The sequence below is a fragment of the Pteronotus mesoamericanus genome, unplaced genomic scaffold (genome assembly GCF_021234165.1).
Source record: "Pteronotus mesoamericanus isolate MK-2021 breed Mesoamerican mustached bat unplaced genomic scaffold, CSHL_Meso_final contig_40, whole genome shotgun sequence".
NCBI lineage: Eukaryota > Metazoa > Chordata > Mammalia > Chiroptera > Mormoopidae > Pteronotus > Pteronotus mesoamericanus.
The window spans coordinates 14,197,399-14,216,297 of record NW_026555150.1 but is presented as its reverse complement, the minus strand read 5'-3'; the positions used below and the strand labels follow the sequence as shown (position 1 = coordinate 14,216,297).

The 18,899-nt window shown below is 42.7% G+C and overlaps 1 protein-coding gene across 1 annotated transcript in view; it reads left to right on the top strand.

The window, feature by feature from the left end:
- The first annotated feature begins 5,649 nt into the window (after positions 1–5,649).
- GPC3 (glypican 3) overlaps positions 5,650–18,899 on the top strand; it is a 456,600-nt gene continuing 443,350 nt past the window's right edge. The window contains exon 1 of the mRNA XM_054577034.1: positions 5,650–5,978. Coding sequence (XP_054433009.1) covers positions 5,804–5,978 — 175 coding nt within the window. The 5' untranslated portion in view covers positions 5,650–5,803. The remainder of the gene's footprint in view (positions 5,979–18,899) is intronic.

The window sequence follows — 18,899 nt, the reverse complement described above, 5'->3', positions numbered from 1 at the left end:
TTTGAAGTTCCCTAAGACTTAGGACCATGGGTGGGGCTTGGGAAGTGGGATGGGAGAGGTAGCTGAAAGTATGAGTTGCCACCTATGATGGTAGCTGTTAATTTTCTCCCATATGTCTCTGGGAATTCAGGGAGCTCCGGGGATGAGAAAGGGCTCTGATGATGTGAAGGGTAAACAGAGATCAACTGTTTACCTATTGGCGACCCAGGCTCCACAGCATAAAGACCCAGGAAAACTTAGTAAAATTACTTACAGGTTCTACACACCATACATCAAGATAAATATATTACAGTACCTGAACCACTGTGTTTTTTGGTCCACCATAATTTGAACCGAAACAAAGTACGTGTACATTGCCATGTGGTACATAAAGCTATGGCTCAGGTATCACTAGTCTTTAGATTTAAAGCTACCATACTCTTGCCCTAGCCCCATGTGGCTCAGTTGGAGCACCATCCTGTAAACCCAAAGTTTGCAGGTTTGACTCCTGGTCAGAGTATATGCCTAGGGTAATGGGTTCAGTTCCTGGTCAGTGTCCCTACAGGAAGCAACTGATCAAGGTTTCTCTCACATCTCTCTTTCTCTCTCTCTGTCAGAAATAAAAAAGAAGAAAATTTGCTTTAAAAAATAAAAAATAAAGCTGCCATACTCTCAATCAGCAAACTACAAAACCCTTAAATTTCTGTAGAAAACCAAATATCTTAGGCAAGAGACACAAAAAGTTGTGTATACATAGTGTATATCTCTGCCCAATCAAAAAAAAAATCAGTGGACTATGGATATGAAGACATGGGTTATAAATCTAGATCAATATGCCTTACACAAATGAAGACAGAATAGAATATTTTTTATTTGTAGTAATCAACATGATGCCACAAAAAAAAAAATTCAAATTTTTTTCAAGTTTTGGACTCTAACTTACAAAAACCTCAGTATATTTTGTGGATTTAGTGGGGGCAAATCATATTCCCTGGTCTGAGGAAAGGCTATGTATCCACAGCTCATAATGCAAGCATCTCAGCTCGGCCTATTAATTTTCCATACACATGGAGCCAAATTCTGCCTGAGATTATTATGCAATTTTCAAAATGGCTTTAAGTCTTTCAATTTACAAAGTTACCATTTACATTGCACTGGACTGCTGGCTGGGATGAATGAATGAGCACTCTTTCAAAAGGACCATAATTCATTCTCTGATCATAGCTTATACATTTGGGAGAATTGGAATCAGTGTGCCTGGCACGTCCCCTCCCCTCTGGCCCACAAAGGAGTCATACACTGCAAGAGAAGGGGAGACAAAGTGGCTGTGTGCTATAGAGTGCAGAGGTGTGGCTAGGGAGGTGTTGACTGTGAGCAGCACCAGTTTAACATATAAGCAACTGTCTACATGATGTGATTTCAGGTGCACCAAAAAAGGCCTCATTGCCCCTCAGTTTAAACACTCCCTTCCCACTGGCAAATGCCTGGAATTCCACAGTTTTTAGAGCTCTGTTCCTCTGGTTTAAAGCTTTGATCCCTGTTAAAATCCTTGTACCCCTGGGTGGGCAGCCCCATTATATCCCATCAACTATACACAGTGTAAGCGGATGAGTTTTAAATTTTCTTCTCTCAAAGCAGGTTTTGAGGATAGGGTGAAGGGGAGAAGATAGTGTGTACCTGAGGGGGATGGGAAGAGGAGAAGATCACCTGGGGGTGCAAAGGGAACTGGGCTCAAGACAAACTATGTGTGCGTGTGTGGCCGTGTGTATGGCCTTGTATGAGCCCCTCCCATGGCAGCAGCTGTTGAACACCCTTTCTTAACCCTCTCCCAGAAACCTTGATTTATGCTGCTTTTGGAGCCATGGAACCAGACTCTCCTCCCAGCTACAGCGAGATAATAGCTGCTGGCTACAGCTGGGAATTCTCGAATTCTTTTAAACTGGTGACTAGGAACGAAAGGTGAAGAAAAGTTCTTCTGGGTCTGCTGTGCTAGGTAGCCTTTCTCTGAGGTCCAGAGAGAAAAATGGGGCCCAATGGTATTTGCTAAATATTTCCCACTGGGCCTGAAAGCAAAGAACCATGAATTGTAGAAAGTGCACGCTGGCTCAATCAGCACATCCTTTTGTGTTTCTAGACTGATTGTTTCTCTTTGTCTCTTCTAGCTAAAGAATAAGGATGAGTCATTGGCCTGACTTCTAAAATGAGGAAGGGAACCCTAAAAGGTAAGATGGTTGTTTTGTGAGAGAGAAAAAGAAAGCCCAGTCTTGATTCATAGTCACCCATCTGGGCAGTATACAGTATAACATGTAACAAACAGACTTTAGACTTTGGTAAAGGAATGGAATTTTAGTCAGTAAAATTACATGCCATTGTGGAAGCAGAGTGGACAGCTACCCACGGTGTTCCTGTGGGCTCTCTTGACCAAAAGCCTATTCTCCAGTGCATTTTCCAGTGCCTGAAATTCTACTGTTAGAGTCATTGCTCATGGGCTGGAAGGCTAGAAAGTGTTTGAGATGCACTTATAAAAATGGAACCATTCCTTAAGGCTAGCAAGTTTTATTAACTCCTACCTTAGGTTGGCTTTAAAACTTTTGAGTAGCTAGGAGGGGCAGCAAGAGCTTTTAGGTCAAAGAAGTATTTCATAAAACCCCAGAGCCAACTTGACTAATGACCTAGTCCAAATCCTAGTCATTCATATACCACCCCTTAAATTTTGCCATGTCCACATATCCCCAGTACTATTTAATATTTTTCTTTAAGTCAGCTCACATTTTTATTAAAATAAATTTATCATAGCACTATCTACTTAGCTTTGTCCTATTGGAATCATGGGCTGGATGCCCTTTCTCTCTCTCTCTCTCTCTCTCTCTCTCTCTCTCTTTTTTCTTTTCCTAATCTGCATTAAAATAGATATTTATTAAAATAAAACTCAAAGACTTCACTGGACTGCATACTGCCAGGGATCCACACACTTCACTTTGAGAAGCACTGACGTGGCTCATACAAAGTGTATTAGATATAAAAGTATATACTAAAAGTAAGTCACAATCCCTCTTTTCAAGGTACTCAGTACCCAGTAGTTGAAAACAACTGTTGCCTTTGTAGTTAGTTGCATGAGCTCTGGAAGATCATGAATTTATGGGAGGTCATGTCTTCCTCTGCGGGGTCATGAAATTCAATCAATGCTTGCCTTCCAATCTGCCCTTTGGTCACAGGGCTCCACAGGTGGAACATATCAAACTCACCAGCCAAATTATGACTCTTAATTGGTGTTTCTTTTAAAGTGGATATGTCATTTGTCAAATGTTCAATGCAGGAGCAGGCCTAGCCCCAGGCAAAATTATGAAGTAGGAGAAGAATGCCAGATACATAGGCGGCACTCAAATGTTTGTTGAAAAAAGAATGAATGAGCCCTCCGTCCTTGACTCCTTCTCTCCCATCCCCCAATCTACTAGGTCACTATGCCTTTTTAATTCTATCTCCAAAATATTGCTGGTAGTTTTTCCCCCTTCCAAATCTCCTCTGTAATAGTCCTTTCTCATTTCTTGTCTGGATTATTTTCATAGCATCTTAATAGGCTTTCAACCTTCTTCCTTCCTCAAGCCATTCTCCACAATGTTGCTGGAGAGATCTTTTCATAAAGCAAATACGATCATGTCACTTGTCTATTTAAAATTTCCCTAACTGGTTCCCCAGGCTCCTTCGCATGGCTTCAAGACTCAGCAGCATCTGGCCCTTGCTTTCCTACCTCTGCTGCTTTAGCTGTTCTAATTCCCCAGCCTGAAACCTGGTACCCTTCAACGGGGCCATGTCAGGCTCTCTCCTCTCAGTGTTTGTTCGTGCTGCTTCTTTTCCCTTGGCTCCCTTCCTCCCATCTTTTTTTCTCAGCTCATCTCCTACTGGACTTTCAAGCCTGAATTTAGGGCACCATCTCTTCTGGGAAGCTTTCTCAGACCCACCCTCTCAGCCCTTTAGAACTCTGCCTTTGCTTCAATGTTAGCACTTACCACATGCTGCGTTAACATTTTTCTGTTTGCTTGTCTTTCCCATTAGACTTGTAGCTCTTTGAAGTCAGGTACCATAGGTTAATCTTTGTATCCGCATTGTCTGTTTGTGTCCCACAGTGTCTGGTACATAGTAAGAGTTTAAATATTTGCTATCGAACAAATGAATGAACAAAACGAGCTCCTCAGCGACCTTCCCCTTCCTTTGCCTCTCTTCTCAGCCCATGAGTTCTGGCAAATGACCTCCTCTCTCCTGACCTAGCACTTTCTGGAGAATTCCTCGTGTGGAGGCTCTCCCCCCCCCCTTTTTTTTTTACTTATAAAAACTTACCTAGATCAGAAACAACACAATGAGATGATAAAGTAATTCACACTGAGGTGTTAAATCATTTCACTATACAAACACTTACTGAGTTTCTACAATGTGCTAAGGCGGGCGCGCGCGCGCGCGCGCGCGCGCGTGTGTGTGTGTGTGTGTGTGTGTATGTGTGAGAGAGAGAATTACAAAAAAGAATATAGAGTTAAAGATCCATACTTAGAAGCATATAAGTAGTGGCTAAAAGAATTCCTCCTCTGAAGAGTATTTACTTTTCAAAGAACTGGATTTCTAATGGTGAAATTCCAGCAGCAGTAGACATGGAGATTTGGGTGTAGGAGACCTTACAGACAGTTTTCTACTTCACTCATGAAACAGACTAGCTCTCATTCAATGAATTTGCTGTGTAGATGATTTTCTAATGAGTTAGGCTAGCTTTAAGCCCCATGTTATTTTGTTGTCACCAGTTATGCTTTGCTTCATGAAGGATCACCTGGGGCTATCATGCAGGAGACAGATTCTTTTAACGTCCTGGGATCAGGTGCTTTCTCCGACTTTGTGTGGTTTTATTTAATCAAACCTAGCAAGCCTCACAGGCTTTCAGACTTTTTAGGTACAGCACTCCGAGACGATGCAGGCTGTGAGCCCTCCAGCGAGCTCGAGTTGCCCCTGATTGTAACTATTTGTGGGTCGGTTTTGTGAACCTAGCCATAGCTGCGACAGGAAAACCTTGAGGGAAGCCCCCTCAGAGATCAGGAAGAGGAGGTGGATTTTGTGCGGAGGAAGACTTTATGTGGCTCTGGTGGCCAGAGACGGGCTGGACCTGCCTGGGGGGAAACCTGTGGCGAAGCAGAGAGGGGCACTTAAGCCAGGAACCCCCCCCCACACACACACACTAAGGAAGGATGGAGAGATTGCAAAAAAATCCTAAAGGGAAAAGCCCTCCCGGCTGTAGGCCAATGAACGGCGGGAAGGAGGAGTGAGGCTGGGGAACTTCTCCCAGAGCCAGTCAGAGGGGACGGCTGCTGGAAAGCCAATCAGCACGCCCGAGCCTGCAGCCCCTCTGCAGTAGTTGTGCCAGAGCGCCCTGTGTAGAACGGCGGCGAGCGGGTAACGGGGCCAGGCTGCCAGGAGCCATCGCAAGCGCTCGGCGTCTTCATCCCGCGCCACCCCATCGGTCCCCACGCCGCGAGGCCTCATTAGTCCCGCAGCCCGGCGCCCCGCACCCGCAGGCTTGCCAACGCCCCTTGGCCGAGCAGTTGGCCTCGCCCCGCCCCGCCCGGTCCCTCCTCGCCCCGCCCCGCCTCGGTCGGCCCCGCCCCGCCCTTGCAGCCGAGCGTTCCCGCCCTCGCCCAGCGCCCAGGTAGCTGCGAGGAAACTTTTGCAGCGGCTGGGTAGCGGCACGTCTCCCGTTCCTCCGGCCACTGCTAGGCTTGCCGTGTTCTGGGACTGGTCTCGTCCCCGCCGCCACTCTCCCGCGCTCCCCTCGCTCCCGCCCAGCAGGATGGCAGGGACCGTGAGCACCGCGTGCTTGGTGGTGGCAATGCTGCTCAGCTTGGACTGCCCGGGACAGGCGCAGCCTCCACCGCCACCACCGGACGCCACCTGTCACCAGGTTCGCTCCTTCTTCCAGAGACTGCAGCCCGGACTCAAGTGGGTGCCTGAAACCCCCGTGCCAGGTGAGGAGGAGTCCCTCGCGCGTTCCCCGCGCCCAACGGAGGGCTCGGGGGCGCGTGGTGGCACTACCCCGAGTGCTCTAGCCCCGGGGGTCCGCGGTCGTGCACCCTGCTGCTGGGCACCTGGGAGTGGTCGCTGTGCCCCGCGCTGACCAGGTCTCCCGAGGGAAGGAAGAAGAGTGTGTGTGGACCGTGGCGGCATTCCCTGTATTCGCTCTGCTGTCAGGGAAGGTGCGAGTGGGAGGATGAGCGGGGATGGCCTGTTCCGGAGCACCCATTTTGGGGGGAGGGTGGGAAGGTGGGAGCTGGTTCCCCGGGCCTCTGCGAACTAGTAGCGCCTCACATCCGAACCGGTGCTTCGGGAATTCGCCATCCTCGCTCACACGTAAGTGCCAGAACTACAGCCTTAGCTGGACCGCGGCTTCAGCCATTCTTTCCCCAACCTGCCCCCAGGCCCTCCTTCTCGCAGCCTAGGTTCCCGAGCTCGCGGGCCCAAGTGCAGGCAAAGTTGAGGACAGATCTCCGAATCAGCAGTGTCAGGTAAAGACACACAGAAGGAAACTTTTGAGGAGGAGGGTCCCCCAAATGAGGAGGACTGAGCCTTTTCCTTCAAAACAGCGTCCCTTGGCAAAATCGCTTCAAAAATGGTGCTGCTGGCCGAAGGAGCAGGAGTCCAAAGATGATATAACTCCTCCCGCTCTCAAATTCATCAACGTTTTGACAGACTGGACCCTGAAAGGGAGATGATTTTAGGTGGAGAAAAGTTTCTCAACTCCTGCCTTTTGTTCTGCACTATCAGATCGCGTTGTAAGGGCATATTTTAACCTTAGCTGAGGGTTGCCGCTGTCAACAGACCAATATTAATGGCCTTGTGTATTTGACTGTCCCGCGGTTGGACTCCTAAAAGCCTGACTTAGAATCTCATTAGGACAAGTTGCTACTCTGACAATGAGAGCAAGAACAGTTGGTTTCAAACAGGTTACTTTGTCAGAGGTGCGCTGTGAAGAAACGGTCGGTAGTATTCACAAACTGTAAGACGTTTGTGGCCTCCAGGGTCTTTTCCCGACCCATGCATCCAGCGAGGCGCGGGTCCCGCGCTTCTCAGGGATCCGGGAGCCGCCCTCGCCCAAAATTGGCTCTTGGCTCTCAACAAGCCAGAGAGGCGGGCCTGATGGTTGGACCAAGTTGTGAGTGTGATGCGCGCCCTGTGGGCGCTGCCAGCGATCGTTCATTAGCGGGAGGTTACCTACGCAGCCAGTGCGCCCTCGGTCTTTTCTTTAGGTGGATAAAAAGAGCCAAGCGACACTGCTGTTTAGTACCAAAGGTAATTGGTCACCCTTTTTGGTGACAGAAATACATTTGTACATATGTTACATATTGCTTTGCAGGACTTCCCTCTAAGGAAGGGTAGAACTACCTTTTCCACTGTTAAGCATGAATAACATACCACGTGGGCGTGTGCAGGAGCTGTAAGGGGCAACCTATGAATCAGTTCCACAGAGCTGAAACAACTGGAGAATCTCTCTCTCACTCGAAGTGCCATGGTAATTAGATTGCTAAAGCCCGAGAACATACTTTTGGTAATAATGTAAAAATTGGTCTTCACAGGCTGAGCCCCCACAAGATGAATGGGTCCAGAGTTGTGGTTGGGTGATTTGAAACCAGGGAATAAAGGTTGTGCTTAAAAGAAGAAAAAGGCCAGAGGGAATGCAGATATTGATTGAGCAACCCCCTCTACACACACTCAGGCCTTTGCTCCTCCTCCCTTCCCCTCCCCCAGCTCTCTGGCTGCCTGCCTCTTTGCAGCATCTGTATAAAAGTATTGGGAGGGCCCACACACTGTGTGTATGAGATTTGGCCTGCGCTCCCTCTCTTTCCCAGCTCCTTTACTCTGGGCCTATGGATAACCGTATTATAGAGAACAGGGACTAGTAAATTTATCATTTTCCACTGGTGTTTCCCAAACTCTGTAGGAAAATCACTTTCCAAGTGTCTTTATCATATGAACCCACCACTCCCTACTTCACTTCTATTTAACAAATATATGCAGTGTTGAGCACCTTCTACATGGCAGGCACTGTTCTGACTTGCCTTGGAGCAAAGCCAAATTTCAAATATGGCGATACCCATACAACTACCATATATCTTGGATTTACTGGGGCAGTGCAGATTTCCAGTACTTTGTACTGGCGTGAGACCGTGTGTTCTGAATTTTAGTTGGGCAAATATGGTCACTGTAGATATGGGAAGCATAGTGAAAATCCTAATGTCCATGTGTGGAAAGAGCTCATCAGTATTTCAGAGAAGAGACGATAATGGCAGACTAAATACAATGGCAAGTGCATAATTTCAAAGTGAATAAATGTGTAATTTGCTGCTGTCGATCAGTGGTTGGAAATGGAAGGAGAGCTGCAAATTTTTTGAGTTACGAACCATCATGATGACCACTTGACATTTTTTTCCCCATCTATATTTTAAGCTATGTTCAGTTTGCCGGCTCCACTGTAATAACTGCATTAAAGCTTTCTTTGTCCCAAATAAAATGAGATTTGGTCATAGTAAGGAGAAATCCTCAAGAATGTCCTGACTCACTTCGGGGGAGCATTTGGGATTGACTGCTAACTTCTGCCATTAGCAGAATTGGGTTAGAGTGGATAAGGTACATTTCTTATGCTAATATGGATGAGACTAAATGGCATTTGAAATCAGCCAGCCTAAAAAATAAATCACTGGTGCTGAAGGACTACACTAGACTTCTACAAAGCTGATCTAAAAGCTTTACAATCTTATGTTCCCATTTCTTTTAGAGTGTTCAAAGGCAGAGGATAGCAATTCTAAATAGCATGTCCCTAAAATCCATAGATCTTTTCATACCTCAGTTTTTTGTTTTTTTGTTTTTTTTTTGTTTTTTGTTTTTTTTTTTTTTTTTTTAGGGATTTGTAACCTGGAAAGCACCACAGATGGAAACCAGGCACACAGAGTTAGCATTTGGCAGAAAAATCCATATAACTGACTTTCAGTGCAGCTCTTTTGCCCTTATTTAATTTAGAAAAATTCAGAAAAAAAAAGCCAATGAGCTCATAAGTCTAGATGTTTATTTTGTTTTGCTTAACCTACCCACAGGCGCAATCAAGAATGGATACAATTTTAGACAAGGAAAGTGAGTTAGTAATCAGACAATGATGTTTCCAATTGTCTCAAGGGAATGTTACAGAAGTCTGAAAAAAAAATTCCTCTAAACAAAAATCAAGTGTAATTCACTTTATGAATGCCATACACCACTTTTGTGGGGGGTGATGGTGAAGGGGAGGGATGAGAATTATAAAATCAAACAAACTGTGGAAGTGTTGCAACTCCCAAAAGATTGAGGAATCTTGCCTTAGAGGGCCTTGGAAAGTGCAAGAACCAATCCAGAAGGCCAAATGCCCGTATGAGTAAAAAGCAGCCTTGAAAAGACAAAATTGACTTGGAGTTTCTCAAAATAGACGAAACAACATAAAAATAAAATCAGCAGTCCTGAAACAAAGAGAGAGTTTGGTATTTGTTGTTGTTTTTTAAAGTGTCAGAACTAGCAACTGTATCTGGATTGCCAGCCGTGGTTCCCCAATCAGTTTGAAGCAGTTAGCAGGCCTAATGTCAGGGAGAGAATACTGAGGTGTGGGAGGGTTTTCCCTTCCTCTGAGATTGCACTAGACATTTGGGTGAGCAGGTGATTTGTTAAAACTTTGAAAAAGTTCTATTATTTTTTGCTAACTTGGAACAGTTTAGAGAATTCTTTCGAATGTGGTCTGAATAGGTTTATTACGTTAATCCTGTGATTGGTACGTAGATATGCTTAGAGGGGCGCCTCAATCTAATTGAGGAGATGGCTGATGATCAGTGGAGCACCTTGGCCTGAAAGGAGTCTAAGACTTCCTGCTCCGTGGCAGGCTCTGTGTTAGGTGCTGGGGGTGCCGAGAGGAGTAAGACACAGTCCCTTTTGTCAAGGCACTCACGGTCTAGTGGGGGAAGCATACAAGTAAACAGGCTTCTCAGGAAACTTGTAGGATTAAATAGGGTGAAAAGGGCTAGAAAATACCTCCAGGAAATTGGCTGAAATGGTCACAATAGCCGGCCTGGGCAAGGGAAAAGAACTGAAGAGATGAAGTGGGAGATAGGGAGGAATCTCTTAATAGGGCCGCCATCTTAAAAAGTTTTCTTAATTCTTGGAGCAAATTCCATTTGTAAGCATTAGTAAAAACAGGCATAAGAAGATTTTGATGGATGTTAGATGCCGCAGATGGTGTCAGTTTTGCAATGTGTTTTTTTTTTTTCTTATGGGCTGATAGGTTGTATCCAATATTTTGATGCAATATTTTTGAGCATTCTGTTACTTCCATCTTTAGAGTTGTAATGTTGGCTGTTCATTGTAGCCTAGAAAAAAAGCTGCTTATTACCAACCTGGGAGAAAAGAGGCCTGGATTTGTCTGCTATGAGACAAAACAGAAAATATGTTTTCTCCTTAAATGGCAGCTATCAATGACCACGCCAACTTTAGTGTTTGATGCATATACAAAAACATGGGTCTTAAGGGGTATCTTATTACTCATTTCCAAGAAAATTGAAGATAATCACTTGTAACTTGTGCACACGATACATCATTTGGAAAGAATTTCACTGGGGATCATATTGCTCAACTGAAAAGTTCTGGCATGCTGAATTTGTACATTTTTGTGAATGCTTCCTTTTACTCTGATCTCTAGCTTTTTTCTGCATATGGTTGTTTGTATGTTTTAGATTATAAGCTTCTTAAAGGGAAAGCACTGCTTTTGAATCAGTGTTGAACACAATGCTAAGAGTACCAAAGAGCATTTAGTAAATAATTGATAATTGATAATAATAGAATTTTTAGATAATTATGTATTCTCTATGAACTCTCAAGTACTTTCTTAAGACACATGTCACGTCAGTTATTTTAAAAGCCTAAGTCCAAATTTTTGTAGTATATTATTGGGGTATGTGGACAAACTTTTCAGCAACATCTATTTTGAATGGAGACAGATTCAGGCTTACTTCGGCTAGCTGATGACTCTTACCGTCAGGCAGAGTTTATTAATGTTGAATACTCAAAGAACAAATTGAAATTAGCAACATTGTTATGGCTGGCTTAGTATCATTAAAGATCAACAATTATTATAGCACATAAATTGTAAGACATCTCTTAAATCAAACTCTCTTTGATTTTATGTCAGCTAGACCTTTCTCGCTAATGTTGACATTACCATATATGGGAGTTGAGCTATAACACATGCACAGACCTGTTAAAGTACCTCACAGGTTTCTGTAACCTGGGATCAGAATTTGTGCACAGGCTCAAATCAAGAGACTATACCAGGAGCCAACATCTATTCAGACCTAGCCAAGGCTTGTAAATGGGTTTGTTGTTTTTGGTAATCTAGGGTCTATTGGAAAGTGTGGGCAGAAAAATCTCTCACTCATCTGCCCACATTTAACAAATGGTCTGGCTTGAAAGAGGGTCCCCTAGCACTCCATTAAGAAATGAGCATCAGAAAATAGAATCCAAGTCATGCGCACCAGACTGGCTTTAAAGACAGCATAAAGTAACCGGAATTTACCTTCTGAGACCTAATGACTGGGAGAATGCCATTCAGAAAGTGAGGTAAAGATGGGCATATCAGCAGAGAAAATGTGTGTTTTGAAATGCTGTATATGAGGGGAAAACACTCATTAGAACATTATAGTCTCGCTTGAATACCTTGTTGGATACACAAAGTAAAGATTTAGTTTTGTTCTTCAAATTAGGCCAATTAAAGATCAATTATCCAAGTGATAAATTATTAGAAATACCTGACTGCCATTTTTAAACAAAAATGAATCCGGATTGATTAGCAAGGAAGGCATTTTCACTTCTGACTCTCTTTGTGTATAGCTGGATAAAGCCTCATGAGTGTATATTTTCCTTATGAGTAAAAAGGAGTCGGTGTTAGGACCAAAATGCATTGCTAGTATTCCAAACAGTTAATTACTTTTAGTAGCTGAAATTGTATTTATATGCTAGATTAGTAAGTCTACCAAGCTCTTTGACGTATATTTAATAGGCTTATATTGATAAATAATTGATAGGAAGGGAGATAAAATATAAGTGAAAGTGGCAATAAGAAGGGACAAAGACATTGAAGTCACTATAAAGGAAACCTCTGCCCTGGCTGGTGTGGCTCAGTGGATTGAGCGCCAGCCTGCAAACTGAAAGGTCACTGGTTTGATTCCCAGTCGGGGCACGTGCTTGGATTACTGGCCAGGTCCCCAGTTGGGGGTGTGTAAGAGGCAACCAGTTTGTAATATTCCTATTAGATTGTAATCTCTCTGAGGTTGGGGGCTATATCTGATCTTTGTATCCCTGGTGTCTAGCACAGTGCATGGTACAATTAATAGGTACTTAATAAATATTTGTAGACTAAATGAATAAATGGAGTTAGAAATGTATTATGAAACTTCCATAAAACCAATATTTAAGTAGTTGATTCTCTTTTACTAATAAAAAAGTAACTACTCTTTCAGGTCAAAAAACCCATTTGTTGCCTATTGGTAACTGATAAAGGACTTTGGTTCAGTTCACTTGGCTGCACTGTAACTCCTTAGAAAAAGTAGATTAGCTAGATTTTTATAAGAGGTAAGTATTCTGCACTTGTTTGCAAGGCTGTTCTAAGTAGTTTAAAGATAAGTTAAACATACCCACATATACATAAATGCATATATTTATCTTCACTTTATTTAGCTTTGTGAAAATAATGAAACAGTGTCAGTTACAGAAACATATACTGAATGTAAATTTTTTTCTCAACGTTTGGTGTTTCTTGCCTCTATAATCAAAATTCATAAATGTATATTTAAAAGGACATAACCCAAAGTGGATTTTCAGCCATCGAAATTTTATTGGAGTGGGATAAAGGGCCTCATGAGAATTCTCTTAATTTCTGTATGCTTTAGGGCAAACTTTAAAAAAAAAATTTTATTTATTTATTTTTTAGAGAGAGAGGAAGGGAGGTAGAAAGAGGAAGAGAAACATCTATGTGGGGGAGGTACATCAATTGGTTGCCTCTTGCGCACCCCCTATCTGGGACCTGAACCATAACCCAGGCATTTTCCCTGACTGGGAATCGAACTGGCGACCTGTTGATTCACAGGTTGGTGCTCAATCCACTGAGCCACGCCAGCCAGGGCAGGGCAAACTTTTAAAGTCAGATGAGAAAACTCAATTAGTTAGCTGAGAATGACCCATCAGGATTTCTTTCAGATAGAGGCTCAAGTAGAAAGGGTAAAAAAGAAAGGGATGAGCCCTGGCTGGTGTGGATCAATGGATTGAACACTGGCCTGCAAACCAAAGGGTCACCAGTTCGATTCCCAGTCAGGGCACATACCTGGGTTGTGGGCCAGGTCCCCAGCAGGGGGCACAGAAGAGGCAACCACACATTGATGTTTCTCTCCTTCTCTCCTTCCCTTCCCCTATCTCTAAAAATAAATAAATAAAATTAAAATAAAAAGAAAGGGATGATGTTCATTTGTAAATAATATTAGAATTCTATTTGATAGTTTCCTCCGTAGTTATGGCTCATCTCCCTTTCTCCCAAATTCTGCATAATGGTACTTGTATGTATCATGGAATCCTGGGAATTTCCATTGCTCTCTGTAAAATTTTGGTTTGGATGATTGAAGCTGAGGGAAATCTGGTGAAGAGAGGAAGAGTTAGAGTGACAGATACAGGAAGGAGATTAAAAGCCTTCTTTCTGGTATACATAAGAGGGTTAACAAGCACATAACAAACCGAAATGATTGGAAAATAATTTACATATGGAAATTTGCATGTGTTCAGAGATAATACAGAGATATGTCCCAATTGCATTTGGTTCCCAGAAATACTTTATCTGTACTTCTTGCTCAATATCCATATTTTTGAAGTACACAGCTTATATGTAGCCTCTGTCAGACCTTATGCTTGTTGAATGCAGGAGCCATGTTTGATTTATCATATCCTCTGGATTGGTGAGTAGAGTGGCTTGTACAGAGTTATTAGTAAAATTTAGAATGAATGTAAGACTAAACAGTTAAAGGCATAGTCTAGAGGACTTGATCACTGTTGAATGAGATACTAGGATGGCATATACCTAGAAAATGACTGATTCTCTGAATGCATCATTGTCTAAGTTGATTTGCAGCAGAGACTGAGGAAGGAGTGGAAAAATGAAAGCTTATTTATCTATTCTCTGTGACCCTGGGAGCCTTGTTGCCCCTCTTTCAAAACTGAAATTTGAGGAGGATGTGTCAAGTAGAGAGAGATTTTTAGCTGCAGCTTTATCTAAATGTGGTGTTTGGATGTGTTTTATATATTTATATTCATAGGTTATATACGTATAAATATATATTTCTATTATTTTGATAGCAACAATTAATAATTATGTACTATTTAAACTGTTTGAAAGTTGTTAATTGTTACTCCAAGCAGTGGGTGGCCTTTCACAATCATACCTTACATTTGTGTCCTGAAAGCCTTGCTTTCATATATCTTAGGTACAAACAATCTAGCCTCTCATAAAGGATCTGCAGGTTCTGAGTTCCAACAAGCTTGGTTCCAGCACACACATACACACATTCATACATTCATACATATACACATATAATATCTCTACATCTGTATACCCTTCATAAGCTAGAGAATAAACCTACTTTACACTGGGGAGAGCTAGGAGGTACAGTTTATCAGGAGCTTGAATAAACCATTTTCAATTAGATTGACCCCAAATTGTTGCAGAGCTAATTGTCATTGATATAGAGCTAGCTACCAGTCATTTATAATGTTCCATCATTTCCCTAAGTACAGAGATGTGATCTTCATTAAGTAGTGATGGTCAACTCATACTGTGAATTTGGCTCATTTTGGAGAATTACTTCTAGTACTGGCTGCATTTCATGTTGAGCTCCATAGAAATGAGAATGTGACCCAAGAGGCTGTTTCCAGGTTAGGTTTCATGGACTGATTGTATTGGGGACTACATTTGACTGTTTTGAAAAATATGCAAAGTCTCAGGAAAGGAACCTACTAATAGTGAACTTTATAAACTATCTCTGCATAAATATTCAAAAGTTTTTTTAATTCATTTTTTACTTCAACCAACATTTATTGAGCACTGATTCTATGCCAGGTACTGAGCTAGAGGCTGATACATAAGATAAAATTACTGTCGAGGGAGGGAGTTAAATCAGGAAAACCATGGATGTCAAGGCAGTAGGATGAGAGCTGCCATAAAGTTGGGTACCCTGTGGGGTATGAGGGCCGTTGAGCAATGGAGGAAGTGTGCCTAGTTGCCTTAGTACATTCCTAGTTCGCCTAGGTATGTGCAAGGTACAGAGCTGAGATAAAATGACACCTTTGTTGAACTAGAATCGTTTGAATTGGTTGGAGCACAGATGTGGGGAAAATGGAGGAAAGATGAACTAGAGACATAGGCAGGAAATGCTGAGGGATTTCCTTGAGCTGTATCCAAGGATGATGAGGATCCATGAAAATAATTAAAGAGGAGAAAATGTTATTCAGGATAGAGGATTACTGGAGAGTGAGGGGTAGCAGGGAGTTTTAGTAAAGCAGGTAAAAAAGTGAGGCAGTAAATAGGAGAATAAAAGATCAAGTTGAGAGAACAGAGGCAGTAAAGTAGATACAACTTGGTGACTGGATATGAGAACAGACGGGGGAGTGTATAACTTCCAGTTTTTCTGGGTGGTGGGACTATGACACATACTAAGTACCTAGTATGCATTTGTTGAATAAATTAATGAAATATAAGAGGAACCTATTTTTAAAAAATATTTTATTTATTTAGAAAGAGGGGAAGGAGGGGAGAAAGGGAGAGAGAGAAACATTGATGTGTGAGAGATACATTGATTGGTTGCCCCTTCCACGCCCCCAACTGGGGACCTGGCCCGCAACCCAAGCATATACCCTGACTGGGAATCAAACCGGTGACCTCTTGGTTTGCAGACTGGCTGAGCCACACCAGCCAAGGCAGGGAACCTGTTTTTAAGTGGTGAAATAATTAGTTTGATTTCAAACAGGTTGAATTTGAGGGGTCCTTTGATCATTGAGACAGAAATGTCTGCTAAGTAGTTGAGTGTGTATTTTAGATCACAGGAGAAATCGGAGCTGTAGATACATACGTGGATATTATCAGCATCTTGATGATAATTGAAACTCTGGGAATAGATGAGGTCACTGGAAAAAAGTGTAAATATTCTTCTGGAGTTCAGGAGAAGCATAGTTGCGACACATCAGCATATAGGCTCAAGTTGGAAGTTATGGGTGTGGATGATGTTTTCCAGGGTTTTGCATGTGATGTGTCTTAAGATGTATTTTGCCAACATCTGGTGATTTTAAAAAACTGACAAAGACATCAAGAACTCTCTTGATTAAGAGAAAGTATATGTTGTCATCGTCCAAGACTTTGCAAATAAAATAGTGTACTACTAAATAGACACACACACAGAGGGAGAAGGAGAAGGAAAGGGAGATGGGAGTGGGAGGAGGAGGGAGAGGGAGACTTCTATGTAGAAAAATGCATTAGAATCAAGGGATCAGATTTCTATGATTTTTCATAGCAATAATTAATAATTATGTGTGTTCAACTGTTTGAAAGTTGTTACTCTTAGCAGTGGGTGGTCTTTCACAATCATACTTACATTTATGTCATGAAAGCCTTGCTTTCACATATCTTACATACAAACAATGCAGCCACTCATAAAGTTTCTGCACGTTCTGAGTTCCACCAACCTGCCTGGTTGCAACATGGAGGTCCCTCTGACCCTCCTTTATGGGGAGTACTGTCCCACTTGGCAGCATGTAGCTTTTGGAGTTCTGATCTCTATTCCACTTCAGAATGGGCCCTGCTGCCTAGCCTGAAACATGTGATGACAAGCAAGTACTAGAAATACTTGTGTAATTGGGCTGATCTTTTCTTAAGTTTCTGTGGAGATGTAACTTTTTTTTTTGGTTGGTGGGGAAGAAGGTTGTATAATTTTCCATTTCTCTGGCATGAATGGTTTCTTTAATTTCCCTGTTGTTTATTTAAGAGGTTACCTTCATCAGGGTTTTTATTTTCATTCATTGTATGCTTGAAACTCCTTGTTTTCCAGTAGATTTTTTGAGGTCACTTTCAGGTTGATGGGATAGTTTGGAAGAGCCAAAAACAAAAAAAGTTTATGGAAACTACCATTTATGGAGTGCCTACTATGTGCTTGTTGCTTTATATTTAATCTCTCATTTAATCTACCTAGCAAACCTGAAAGGTAGGTGGTGTTATCTGCATTTTACAGATTAAATGTTTATTTTCCCAAAAGTTGTGTTAATGGTAGAGCCAGGATTTGCCTCGTGATTTGCCTCAGTCCATAGCTCTCGCTCTTTCCAGTATACCCATAGGATTATGAGGGGAGGGCTTATGGCCTGGATATGAAGCATTTGACTTAAATTCCCACACTCCTTTGACTTCTGTGACATTCTTTACTCTGGGATGCCCTCCTACTGTAAAGCTGAATCTGTCTTTGCTTGTTTTCCCTCTTCCTCCCACCCCTTTTAGATGCAAGTGTTTCAGTAGCACTTGTCCTTTGCCCTTTCTGTTCTCTCTCTGTTCGTTCCCACATCCATTCCCATGACTTCATTATCCTTGCTGTTTGAATGATTCCCATATATATTCCCAACCTGACCTCTTCCTTGCTTTCCAGTTCAGGATGTCCCAGTAGCCTGCTGGCTTTCTCCATCCAGAGGCCCAGCCAATGCTTCACTTTGAATAGAGACAAAAATTAATCCATCATCTCATTTTCCTATCTGCACAAACCTGCCTTACTCCAACATTCTACATTTCTGGTGATAGCATCTCTGGTACCCAGACTTGAAACCTTGAAATCATCCTTGACTTCTCTTTTTAAAAATCTCACACCCAGATTAAATGGCTGGTTCCTGCAAGTCTGCTTCTATCACGTCTCTCCCTTTTACCCCTTTGGAATGTGCACTCTCTACTTCAGCATACAGGCTGCTAACTCATAACTGAAAGGACCCTGTGGTTGTCTGCCTCCAAACCTTTGCCTATAGACTACCTGACTGCTCTCGTCCATGCCTGCTGCAGTCTTACCCACCTTTCAAAGTGTTAGTGCAATGCCATCTTCTTCATAAAGCACTTCATGATTCCCCATGACTAGATGTGATCATATCCTCCTTTGAACACTGCTATCGCTGCACTTCTTCTATCCCTTAGTCTTGTTTACTCTTGTAATTTTGTCCTTGACATTTTTCTTCGTACTAGAGCTTTGCTTCTTAAAGTGTGGCTCCTAGACCAACAGCATCAGCACCATCCGGGAGCTGGTAAGAAATGCAGACTCTCAGGCTCCATTGCAGACCTATTCAATCAGCATTGGTATTTTTAAACAAGATCCCAGGTGATTTGTATGTGTGTTAAAGTTGGAGAAGGGCTGCTTCCACGTGTAAACTCCTTGAGGGCAAGAACCTTGCAGCTCTAAAGAGAGGGTCTTGTCCATAACAGATCGATGTTCTTTTGATTTCTCACATCCGTGCTATGCTTCACTGATGTGTTCTTAAGAGACCTATACAGAAGAAATGTATAGGGGAGTGAGGGAAGAAGGGAGAGTGGAAGAGGGGGGGAGAACAAGCGAGATTCAGAGGGTTGCGGGGAGGAGAGGGAGAGAATGAATAGGAATATGAATGTGAGAATGAATGGGCTAGAGAGAGCCTACTAGAGCTCTGCTGGGTGGCTAAAAACTTTGTGACTAGTTTGGAAAACAGTTTTTGTTCCCCCAGACAGGTAGAACCTCTAGTTTAGTCCTTGGCTTAATTTAGCGTGGCCAGAGGTAAGTACCTTCTGAGACCTT